We start from the raw sequence: 12,500 nt of genomic DNA, 5'->3' as shown, positions 1-12,500 counted from the left end.
CAAACGGCCAAGCTCTTAACCTGAGGACCGGAGACTAGCGGTGGCCAGAGTACGGCCCAGAGGAGGGTTACAGGCACACACACACACACACACACATGCACACTGAAAGCTGCAGCAGATGTGCACTCCTTTTTCCAGCAAAGTGGAGATTTATAGCATGCTCACAGAGCAAACAAGAGCCTCCTCTGGCCAGCAACAGGGGGAGGGATCGAGGAAGGAAGAGAGCGCAAGATAGATGGAAACACAGAAAGACCTGAGAGACCGAGAGATTGAGAGATAGAAAGAAAGACAGCGCATGTTTACCACGCCGTGGACAGGAGAGCTCCATCACAGCTCAACACTCCCTCAGCTCGCTCTCCATTCTGCTCTATTCAGCCGCTGTTTTCTTTTTTTGTGTTTGCTTTCAGTTCAGTCAAGGGCTCCTTCTGCTTCTGTACTCGCTCCAACCATCACCCCCCCACTCAAAAAAACCCAAAACCACCCACCCAAAAAGAGAGAGAGAGTTTCTATGGTCTTCTCTTTCCAGTCGGAACAATATCATCGCCCCAGAGCCAGGCCTGCATTCTCTGTCTCAGGGGCTCAGAGTTTCACAAAGGCCCAGTTCTATGGCAACCCGTAGTTGGCATGACGCAAAGAAGCAGCCAGAACAGTAGGCATTGTCACCAGCCGCTTCGGGACCCCCGAAAACAAAAGTGCCGAGAGTTTGAGAGGTTGGGAAAAAGAGAGAAGCTGTGCTGGAGGACAAGGACACATTCTCTTGTACACAATCTCTCGTACACAGAGATTCTCTCAGACCCGTAATGCTGCACTTGTGGGGACAGACTGTTCTCATAAGAAGAGGCATGCAACAAAAGGTCCTTCTTTTTTTTTTGCCAGTCCTTGAGTTTGTTGTTTTATTTTACCACCCTATTTTTCGACCATAGTTCAAGGAACACTTGGTAAAAATAAAGTAAATTCTTCTCAGTCCTACTTTAACCCCTATGTGACCGTGCCCATGAACAGAATGCTGTCTATTTGTTAAGATGCATCCAACCACACAAACACCGACACGCTAATCTTACCTGAAGCTGAAGGGGTCCGAGGCCTGGTGTGGCAGCTGCAGCAGCTGCCATGGTGGTTGGGATGAGTTGAAGGGGGTATGGGTCATCTGAGAAAGAAACAAATAAAGGCATAGATGCAGGTCAAGATAATGTCTCTACATGTCTCTGAAACATTTTCATTTACGCTTTCAGTCGAGAGCATCTTACAGCTGAAACAAGAAATTAATACCCTCTGTTAGAGTGTCCTACCTAGACTCTATAATGGTTCTCCATGAGCAGTGGACACCAACGCTGTACCTGGAAATCTGAAGACTTTAGCTTCAAATCTAATCATGCTCACCTGACCATCTAATCATTGCCTTAAGTCTTAAGACCACTGGCGTAGAGGGACAAACCAAAGGTCCCTTAGCATTGCAAGACTGAACCATTTTTAAGAGTACAGTAGTATGTCTTTTGGTCATTTTGATGCCTCTCGTACTCACCGGGGTAAAATGTTGATGAACCAGGTCATCAGCTAACATTTATCACTCTTTGAACTCCACTAGCAATTGGTCATACAACTAATTGTGATGCATAATATTATTGGATTGTGTCTACCACCTTCATTTTCTCTCCACGTTAAATGTAAAGTGGTGGCACACAGAACTAGCAGCAAATCATACGAGAGCTTTAAGTTGCAGGGCACTGTGCTGTATTTCATGCCTATTTACCTCTGTTTCTGAGTTAGCCGGCTTGTAGTACAGCTTTTGGCCTAAAATAAAGGGCTCCGTGACTGGGAAATGATGCACATCTGTGCAGTCCCCAAATCCCATCTCGATTTCTACACAGTTTCTGCTTAAAATTGCCATTCTAACCAATCAGATCACATTCTGCAAAAATGCCACCTATTATCAATCAGACCACAGTTGACCAGTTCCTGCTCAAAATGCTACCGTAACCAACTGGACTATAGTTCCTGCTCCCTTTGCCACTGTAAACAACCAGACTACAGAGCCACAGTTTACATCCCCAATGCTAATGTAAACAGACATCAGTTCCACATATCTTGTCCCCTGATGCTACTCTAACCATCAGACCAGAGGTCCATAATTCCTCCCTCAAATGTTGCTGTAACCAACCAGTCACCAGTTCCACAGTTCCTGCCCCAATGCCACTGTAACTAACTATAACGAATCAGAAACAGTTCTATAGTTCCTGCCCCCAATGCCACTATAACTAACTTTAACTAATCAGAAACAGTTCTACAGTTCCTGCCCCAATGCCACTGTAACTAACTATAACTAACCAGACCACATTTCAATAGTTTCTGTTGTCAATGCTACTGTAACCAACCAGACACCAGTTCCACAGTTCCTGCCCCAATGCCACTGTAACTAATCAGAAATAGTTCTATAGTTCCTGCCCCCAGTGCCACTGTAACTAACTATAACTAATCCGACCACAGTTCTATAGTTCCTGCCCCTAGTGCCACTCTAACTAATCAGAACACAGTTCTATAGTTTCTGCCACCAATGCTACTGTAACCAACCAGACACCAGTTCCACAGTTCCTGCCCCCAGTGCCACTGTAACTAATCAGACCACAGTTCCACGGTTCCTGCCCCAATGCCACTGTAACTAATCAGACCACAGTTCCACAGTTCCTACCCTAATGCCACTGTAACTAATCAGACTACAGTTCTATAGTTCCTGCCCCCGATGCTACTGTAAACAATCAGAGCATGGGTACACAGTTCCTGCCTCAATATCAATAATTAACAAAGAAGATAACAGCTCCATCTTCAATCTCAGCCCTCCTTTCACCCTTTTTTGATTTACCTGTCTATAGACCTCCAATCCTTCCTCTCATTCTTATCCAAAAATCCTCTCTCTTCCACCACAGACCCTCCCTCCTCCCTTTATTCTTTTTGTCTCTATCATCCACAAAGCCATCTTTTGTGCTCTCACCACACTCTGTAATGAAAGTGTGATTGAAGGGTCGAAGACGCAAGCACTGATAAAAAGACATTCAGTAATTAATGTGAAGAAGTTGGCTCTAGCCACTCAGCCAAGGTCCATCCAAACATTCTCGGATGAATCAGAGCTCACAGACTGAATGGATGGACTTATTAGTGCCCACCTGCAGATAGGAGAAAACCAGGGAGAAAGGTCACTAGTGGCAGGACTGGTTAGTAGCAGGGAAGTAGAGACAGACGATGCAAAAGGCCTCTGAGAATACTGCAAAGGATTTGATTATTGTTATCACTAGGTTGTCCTATGATTCATAACTGGAATGATAAGTGTAGCACATTATTTGTTTGGACATGCCATGCATAGAATGTGAGGTTCAGTTGAGTGTGTGAGAAGAACCATGTCTGTTTAACATCACAGAAACATCCTTTGAAATAGATCAGAAAGCTGGGAGATCCTCCATTTTGCGGTTCTCAGAGCATCAGCACTTTTCACACACATTTCTACACAGGATGTCTACATGCGTGGATGAGTGGACAGCCCTGTGGCCTTCTTCACTAGCTTAGACTCCATGCTGTCTGTCTCTAAACTCTAAAAAGAAAAAAGACTAGAGGAAGCAGGACCCTGTCTCAGTTAGCAATAAACCAGACGCCCCAACCCATTATCCAAAAACATTTTTTCCCAGGCAACTCTTGTCGCTATTAAAAAACAACCCCAGCCTGCATATTGGAGAGTGCTCTGGACCCGGTTCAAGGATGTATTCTGGGGAGATGATGTGTTTTTGCTCTCCCTCCTTGTCCTCTTGTGTCAGTCCCTAAACAAACAGAAAAATTCCAGCTATTTTATTTCTCTCTCGGGAACAGCTGTAACAAAAGAGCAAAAAAGAGAGAGAGAGAGGAAAAAAAGAAAGCAAACATGTTGGTGTTGGCGTGGAGGCTGTGACTCGCCGGTCCCACTCTGGGGAAGTCGGGTGGGAACAAGGGTCCCCCCTTGGACCTGGCCCACGCCGGAGGGACTTGGTCTTCCTCGCCATTTTTTTTCTCGTTTTTGCTTTAGGCAGGCTATCTCGCGCCACTAAAAAGCACATGCGTAATTGAAAAAGTTGGGCAGTGTGCAACGGTGTGGTTAGTGGTAATTAAAACAGGGGGGTGTGGGAGGGAAAGTGTGTGTGGTAGGAAGGGGGACTTGTTTGGGAAACTGTGAAGTGCGGTGGGCGGAGCTGGAGCTGAGGACCGCTCCCGTCTTGGGAGGGAGGTGTGTTTGTGTGTGTGTGTGTGTGTGTGTGTGTGTGTGTGCGAGGCCTGTTTGGATGCATGTACTGGCGGCGGTTCGTGTTAATGTGTGGCAACCTGGGGCAGGTCACTCTCTCCACATTCAGCATGCTCGCTGCTGGCATACAGCTCGCTCGCCTCTCGCGGTAAACAACACATTGCTTCACAGTTGGACTGTTACGGCCAAAAAAAAAAGCAAAACCCCAGAGGAAGTTTTCTGCGTTTCTTTTTCTTCTCCTTCGCTTAGTCGTACTTGCCGAGCGCTTAGGCACAGGGACACAAAAGCACAGAGCTGAGAGTCTGTCATGTGGAAGAGACAAACAGGCCTTGCTGTCGCTTGGCTGAACTTGAGGCAGTGGAAAGGAGCTTGCCATAAAACACGTGCCCAGCAATGGCCTGAACAATCTGGTTTCACCAATCCACTATCAGAGGCTCTAAGCTGAACAGCAGAATGGTTCAAAAGTTCTTGCCGAGATGGTGATCTATTGTCTGAGACGGTTTTTTGTGTGTTTTTTTTTTAGAAAGTTTAAGAAGACGACTCAAGCTGATGCAAGTAGTATAAATGCAGTGTATCTCTAATTTGCACATTCAAAATCTGTTTGAGACTACTATGTTCCAAAATTGCCTTGAATTTAGACCTCCAGCAAGTATAGACACAAAGACAAGAAGGTATTTCCCTGTCTTCTTAACAAGCAAAGCCTTAACAAACTTACCATTTCTAACAGCCTGATTTTGCAGATAATGTTCCCCCATTTCAACATAAATATGTTACTTGCCTCAAGTACTAACTAAATACAACTGACTGAATCATTTTATCCATGCACTGTCGGAAAAAAAAAAGATATTGTACCAGCTGTACATTTATTGTCAAGGTGACCCTCAAGGGTACATCCTTCACACCTTTGATTATTTGCTAGGGAAAATGAATACAAGTACTAATTAAAGCATTTATAGATAAAAGAGATACACCAAAGGAGAGTGTAGCAAAAAAAATAAAATAAAAAAAAACCCCCAACCAAAACACACAACTAAATGCCAATCGGAAAGTTGAAGAATAGTGTACCATATGAATCAAGAAGAATGAGTAACAAAACAAATTAATTCAACCCAAAACCTGAGCTGATCTGATTGGATATCACCAGGTGTGCTTAACCACACCCCTTGATAATACATTCATTATGACTCTGCCCTACCACAGCTCTGAAGTTGTGTTTTTGCAAATACTTTTGAATTGTGATCTTAGAAATAAGACACTCACTGCAGCCGGGTTTGTAGTTGAAGCCTGGGGGCAGGAGGAATCCTTGCTGGGCTGCGGCTGCTGCCAGAGTCCTCTGGTCTGGAGGGAAAACAGGTATCATCAGAGGTGGCAGCTGACCCTGGACCTGCTGAAGAGACAGAGAGAGAGCGGGAAAGAAAGAGAGAGAAAGGAAATGTCGGTATGTCGGCCAACAGTGACGCAGCCAGAGCAGACAAAATGACAAGGGATCAAATAAACACACACACCGTCACAGTTCCTTCTGCACCTGTCCCCTGACAAGAGGAGCAGAAACGACACCCTGTCACTGCCAAACCCACCACGTCACATGGAGCAGCTCCCAAAAACTCCTGTAACATCTGGGCCCACTGTGCTCGGCAAGGTGCCATGCCTCTTCACAAGGTTTCAGGGTTTGTTTGTTTTTTTAAAGAGAAAGAGGAGAAGGAAAAAAGCACACTCTTGCAGACAAAAAAAAAAAAAAAAAAAAACCAAGCCAGCGACTTTGGCAAGAAGCAAGTCTGAAGCGCATGGGTGTGGGGAAGGAGAGGACAGATGGTTCTACTGATGAGAGCACTGCCAGGAAAACACAAAGGCTCCAGAAGTGACATCAGTGACTGTGCGAATGTGAACGTGTTGGGATGCTCGCAGACAGAGTCGGTGAGGTGAGGAGATGAGCAGGGTTTGCATTCTGTGCATCTGATTTAAAGCTACAGAAAGTGAGTTATGTGTGCTAACCACAGCTAAAACATTTAAAACATATGAAGCTGAAACTCTCTCTCTCTCTCTCTCTCTCTCTCTCTCTCTCTCTCTCTCTCTCTCTCTCTTTCTTACATAGCTGTAATCTCTCAGTCCCACCACAGCGTCTGGGGCCGCTTGCCTTCTCACCACACTATAATTACCCCACCATTTTGGTGAACCACAAAACGGCAGGGACTCCTGCTCCCAGGACTGATCAAATCAGATGTTAGTGCCACTTTTGTTTTCCGTTTTTTTCTGTTTTCAACCACGTTCCGATAGGCCCCCTGTGAGGAAGAATCACAAGCGCTACACTACTGTTCTGTCTTTCAGTCCTTAATTGGACATATGCTCCTTTGGTGCTGCCTGTATCTCGGCATGCTGCTACGGTCCTGCGGCATCTCCGTGGTCATGTTAGCACCGGCTAGCACGTGCTAATGATTGCACGCATGTAAAACACTAACGCAGACGCTCTTGAGGTTTGACGGCTATCGCATGCTCTGCTTGTAGGCCGTACACACCCGTGGGAAGATTAGTCTGTAGGAGTTGGTAGAGCTTAGAGGTTCGTCTGTGTTTTCAAACGAGCCGAGGACAGTTAAAACATGGTGGCTCGGTTTTTCCAGTTACAAACGAAATGGCATTAGAGCTGAATATGGAACAGTGTCGGTGGTATTGTTATAAAGGAGGAAATGAAAGTAAAACACCAGAAAGTAACCTACTTCAAACAACCTCTGAAAGGGATAGTCCACTGTTTTTCAACCTTATCTCTATCCACAGTATTGGTAATGTACGTGATTACTACACTTGGCGCAATGGTAGGCACATTTGCCTCGTACCTCTTTTTACAGTTACATTTATATAGTGCTTTTCTAGACCCTCAAAGTGCTTTGCATAGTATGGGGGAGGGGGGATCTCCTCAACTACCACTAGTGAGTAGCATCCACCTGGAAGATGCGACGGCAGCCATAGTACACCAGAACGCCCACCACACATCAGCTACTGGTGGAGAGGAGAGAGTGATATAGCCAATTCAGGAATGGGGATTATTAGGGGGCCATAATAGAGAAGGGACACAGAGGTTATACCCTTACTCTTTTACGATAAGTGTCCTGATTTTAATGACCACAGAGAGTCAGGACCTCAGTTTAACGTCTCAGCCGAAACATAGTGGGGAAACATTTTTACATAGTGTCCCCGTCACTATACATTATGCATTAGGGTTCACACAGACCACAGGGTGAGCGTCCCCTGCTGGCCTCACTAATACCACTTCCAGCAGCAACCTTAGTTTCCCAGGAGGTCTCCCATCCAGGAGGAGGTCTCCCATCCAGGTACTAGCCAGGCTCAATCCTGCTTAGCTTCACTGGGAAACCAGGCAAGAACTGGAGGGAGATATGGCTCTGGCATAACCGCTGGGGTTGGGGGTTTGATTTCCGCCTCCGCCCTGTGCGCACAGAGTTTGCATGTTCTCCCAGTGCTTCGGGGGTTTCCTCCGGGTACTCCAGTTTCCTCCCCCATTGTGTGAATGTGTGTGCGACAGGCTGAAGGAAAGCTGTAAGCTAAAGTTTTCTGAAGACTGCCTATAAACAGTCTGTGAATACTCGACCCTTTCTTCATGAACTAACTTCAGCTACTGACAGTTGGTCAGTTCTGCCACAGTATTTTGGTTGGTTTGGAAATACTTTGTTGGGTCGGCATCTCCCGGTTGACCACCACTGCTCTTGGTGATCTACAAACACTGGGCAGGGACATGACGTTCAGGCTGAACAGAGCCTGTGGGGATCTGATGGCAGTCCAGAAAACCGCTTTAGCAAGATCGCCAAAACAGCTGGCCTACACACACTGCCTCTGCCCACAACTAGCTGATGATACGTACAGTATATTTATGCACAGACAGTTAATTTGCTTTTCCATGGTCATATCTGTCCACCGCTCTCATGGCCTTTTCTCTGTTTAGCTTCTTGTTTCTTGAATGCTGCAGGACATTCCACAATACTGCAGAGAATAAAATCAGGCTGGGATAAGGGCTCGGTGAAAACACGACTAATCCTGCCCTTCAACAGCTGGCTATTTTATATTGCATTCCATAATGGCTCTTTCTCTCCGTGCTTTTCTCTCCTTCACAAAACAGAAGGAACCTTTGTTTGAAAGGTTCATCTTAAGCCGTAAAGTGAAGTCGGCCATTGTCAAGAGCCTTAACAAGAAAACAAGTGAGCTTGTCTTCAAGAGACAAAAAAAAAAAAAGAAAGAAAAAAAATCACATGAATTTTTAAATTTGAGATCACAAAAACACTTAAAGCTTCATAATAATGTACTATACAAACACTTTTGAAAGAGCTGGTACACATACAAAGTGAGACAGATGTTAGAATTCAAAGCATCTGGATGAGGATGAGATTTGTGAATACATCCAGGAGGATGTCTGGAGGAATGATCTAAGAAATATATTAAACTCATAAACTTGTACATGAAGAGGAAATAGATCTAACAGCCCTGGACCGCTGGATTGCAAGTCTTCTAATCAAGACAGCACTCCTTATAATAAAAAAAAAAACAAAGAAGAAGAAGAAGAAACAGAAAAGAATGGAGAGATTAAAAAAAATGCAGCTCAGAAGACAACATGAGAGGAACTTTTGCTTCTAGACTTTTGATGCGAGAAAGGGAAGACAGAGTGCTAAAGAAAAAAAATAATAATAATTAAAAAAAAATAAACCGGGGGAAAAAGTGGAAAGTTGGCAGCGAACTGACTCGGAGTGTCTCGCCAGGCGGCACAGCTTGAACTTAAAGCTTTTTGAACATAATGAAGATGTGCCGATAATTAACATATGTAGTGTGAACAGGTTTGCTGGCAAAGGAGAGAGAAAAACTCCAAGGTAAAGTTATTATTAGGGAGTAATTAGCTCTATGAAGTAAATGAGTGGAACAATAGCTGCCAGCATTGACAATATGGCACACATCTTACTGAGCGGAGAAGTACAGTGGCAGAAAGTGTGGGTCCCACAGCTAAAATCTGTTTCCAGCCATATGCTCCGGCAATTAAAGCCGAGCCTCCGTGACCTGCTGCTGAAAAGGGGAAATGTAGGCATATAACCAATAATTAATTTGTATAGCTATGCTGAGTGGCTAGCGCTTAATATTATCATGCCGTTTGTGTATGTAGGCCATTAACTTGGGCTAGCTTACTGTCAGTGGACATACACTCTGTGAAAACCACCTTCATTGATTTGGTCGACTGTACACTTAGTTGAAGGTTGATTCATTTTAATAAACAAAAATAAACAAAAATAAAATGCTATGGAGGACACAGCTATAAGATCAGTAAATAACCACGCGAATCTACACTGCGGTTTAACACACACTCCAGAATGCTGCTCCGAGTATTTTTCTTCAAAGCCTCAGCTGAGCCGAGCGACCTTGCAATTTTTTAACCACTAACAGACATCCATTTTCAACCTTTTTTCCAAGTATTCTTCTGTGGGGGTTTTTTTTTTTTTTTTTTTTTCCAGACGGACAGGCCTTTATTTTTCTGTGAGCCAAGGGCACCTTTGGCTGATTAGCAGCTAATGAAATTGAGTGGCGGGCCTGTGCCGGTGCTGCCTGCCTTTTATAAGCCCTCCATTAGGCGCGAGTGCAGGCGGTGCGTCAGCCGGCCGCCGTAGGTGGGCATAGCACGGTGCCCATCTGCTCCGCTGCCTGCGTGTCCTTCCTCAAATAGCTCCCATTAGCTGGCGAGCCGAGACTAGAGCGTCGCCTGCCTTTTGCCGTGGCACACAGTGCATATACCCTTGACCAGGGCTCAGTGATTAGGCTTTCAACGGCTAAGCTCCCTGCTTTCATGGCCTTTGCCGCGCGCTATCTGCACTAGTCACTGGACAAATCTGATTTCAGATGCATTGCTCTAAACATTTGGCTGAGGTTTGTTGCGATCTACATGTACAAACCCAGCTAACAGAGAAGGGTTTTTAGCATCAAGCCATCTAGGGAGCGCCAACACAAATGAAGGACTAGGGATCCAAGGCATCAATGCCACTACCGGTCTCGGGTACCAGTCCGACACTCATACTTGTAAAAAAGGCTCCGATACCAACATTCGATACCACATGATTCTATCTGTATAATGTCGCACCAATGAACAGGCGACACGAAATGACAGCGATCTGGACGCATTTCACAACTAATGACGGCAATCCCTGTAAAGCAGACCGCAAACTGCGCTCTGTGAAAAAAATATCTACAGCATCTGCCTATAATACAAGTAACCTGAGAAAACTTCTTGAGAAAACCTCCTGAGAAAACCTCTCACCTAGTGAGCGCACACTGGCTGGGTGAGAGAAATGTCTACAGACAGTACGCTCTTGTTGCCGATGATCAACCGCTAACGCAAGCAATGAAGACAACAAAATGTACTTCACTTACAGCTGTATAATACTGCTCTCCATCGCAGCCCTACTCAATCCATCCATCCACCCATCCATCCATTTCTCCATACCGCTTTTCCTACACAGGGGCGTGAGGAGCCTGAAGGTTATCCCAGGGGACTCGGGGAACAAGGCGGGGGACACCCTGGACGGGGTGCCAACCCATCGCATGGGACAATCATACATGCACGTGGAAATGCCAATCGGCCTACAACGCACGTCTCTGGACGCCCTACTCGATCTACACCGAATGTAACTAGCCATCCTTTCTTTTGTTACTTCTTTAGTATCTTTGTATTTGTCAGTATAAAATAGTGAGAGACTGAAGGGACTACAGGCGGTGTTTTACGCTCACACACAACCTGCTCACAGTAAGGAGAAACACCAATTACATTCATTTAAGTGTAATGAGACAAATGAAACAATTACACAGCCAATTGGGTTAGCTGCTCCCGTGTGCAGGAGCCGGACTCGCGCCGATGAGCGTCTCGCAGTCTTATTTTCCGTCTCTGTTTTCTAGAAGCCTCTCTGCCTGTAAGCAAATGAATTATACGATCCAACCTAGCGGCGCTTAGCTAACTAACTCGGATTGGTTTAAACCAGGCTCACGCTGTATTCAACGCGCTTTATCGGGTTAGCGCACGGGAATATAGGTAGACGATAATGGGATTTGCGTGAGCCGCCGTTAGCTAGCGTCGCCTGTGTGTCTGAAGTTTTTAAACGAGTTAGTTTGAAGACGCGAATGAGTTAGGTGCAGTCAGCCGACGGTCGCTGACGATTGTTAGCGCTTCTGATGTAGCACGTCTCCCTTTGAGTTAGAGGCCAGGCTCTGTTAAACGTTGGATGAAGTGATGCAGATCAAATTTGTCGCGGGAGGCCCGGTCACCCACTCGTCTCTCGAAGAGGCCTCATGCCGAGAGAGTGGCGAAACCGAGCGCGGCAAATCCTCTGACACCGGCATGGCTTCCCACGGAGCTGGAGGAGGTGTGCTGAGAAAAGCTGCTAATGAGAAAACGAGGGTGCGTGCAGGGAGGAAGTGGCTGTTGGAACAGAGAGGCTTTAATAAGAGTCAGCCAGCAGGCAGCGGCGGTGCTCACCCAAAGGCCTTGCTATTACGCTTCTTCTTAAGCATGGAAATGTATTATAGATGCCAGTTTGTGTGTGTGTGTGTGTGTGTGTGTGTGAGCCTTCAGCCGCTCGCTAGGTGCTTTCTATTTATCTGCATGTCCTCTCGCAGCTCACTCAGCAGCAATACCAGGGGTCCAAAGCCTTTAATGAGACTGAAAGCAGAAACGCTCGGTGGTGTGTTGAAGAGCGCTGCCTCTGGGAGCCGCAAGAGGTGGCCCCTGACGGGAGGTGCGTCGTGTTTGTGCTTAAAGTTAGCTCCGAGTAGCCACTTGAAGAGTTTACCAAGTTTCCACTCACAGAGCAAGTCTTTCAAATGCTCGGTAGGAGTGCTGTCATATTTAGCTTCACGGCATGTGGGTTTGGTACATGTGAACGCTTCCTACTGTTCTCGAAGCTTCTCATAGTCCCAGAACTCAGCCAGTCGACTTCACTCAGCTCCCAAACTGCTCAGTACCGACTATCAAGGCGCAGAACTTTAACTTCACCTCCTGGAAGCAAAAGATCTGATCAATACGCCAAAGCCCGAAAGGTTCTTAACTACTTTCAGTAGAGTTACATTTCCGATAATTAATTTCTAAGATTCTTTCATGCAAAAAAAAAATAAAAAAAAAAAATAAAAAGGCTTACACCTGAGCTGAGCATATCATATGAGGTTGAACGATCTTACTTGGTAAATTAACCGACGTTATGATTATCAGATTTAT

General features: G+C 45.6%; 1 protein-coding gene across 6 annotated transcripts in view; it reads right to left on the bottom strand.

The window, feature by feature from the left end:
• Window positions 1-12,500, bottom strand: part of sox5 (SRY-box transcription factor 5) — a 278,008-nt gene that overhangs the window by 28,008 nt on the left and 237,500 nt on the right. For 5 of the 6 annotated variants that reach the window (XM_053688041.1, XM_053688042.1, XM_053688043.1 and 2 more), the window contains 2 exons: window positions 5,519-5,645; window positions 1,062-1,147 (listed from right to left, as the gene is read on the bottom strand). In XM_053688041.1, coding sequence (XP_053544016.1) covers window positions 1,062-1,147; window positions 5,519-5,645 — 213 coding nt within the window. The remainder of the gene's footprint in view (window positions 1-1,061; window positions 1,148-5,518; window positions 5,646-12,500) is intronic. The other variant, XM_053688040.1, reaches the window with a different exon arrangement.

Source organism: Ictalurus punctatus, chromosome 19, assembly GCF_001660625.3.
Source record: "Ictalurus punctatus breed USDA103 chromosome 19, Coco_2.0, whole genome shotgun sequence".
In the NCBI taxonomy this organism is placed as follows: Eukaryota; Metazoa; Chordata; class Actinopteri; order Siluriformes; family Ictaluridae; genus Ictalurus; species Ictalurus punctatus.
The sequence above is the reverse complement of the archived record's forward strand: the minus strand, read 5'-3'. Positions and strand labels throughout refer to the sequence as shown.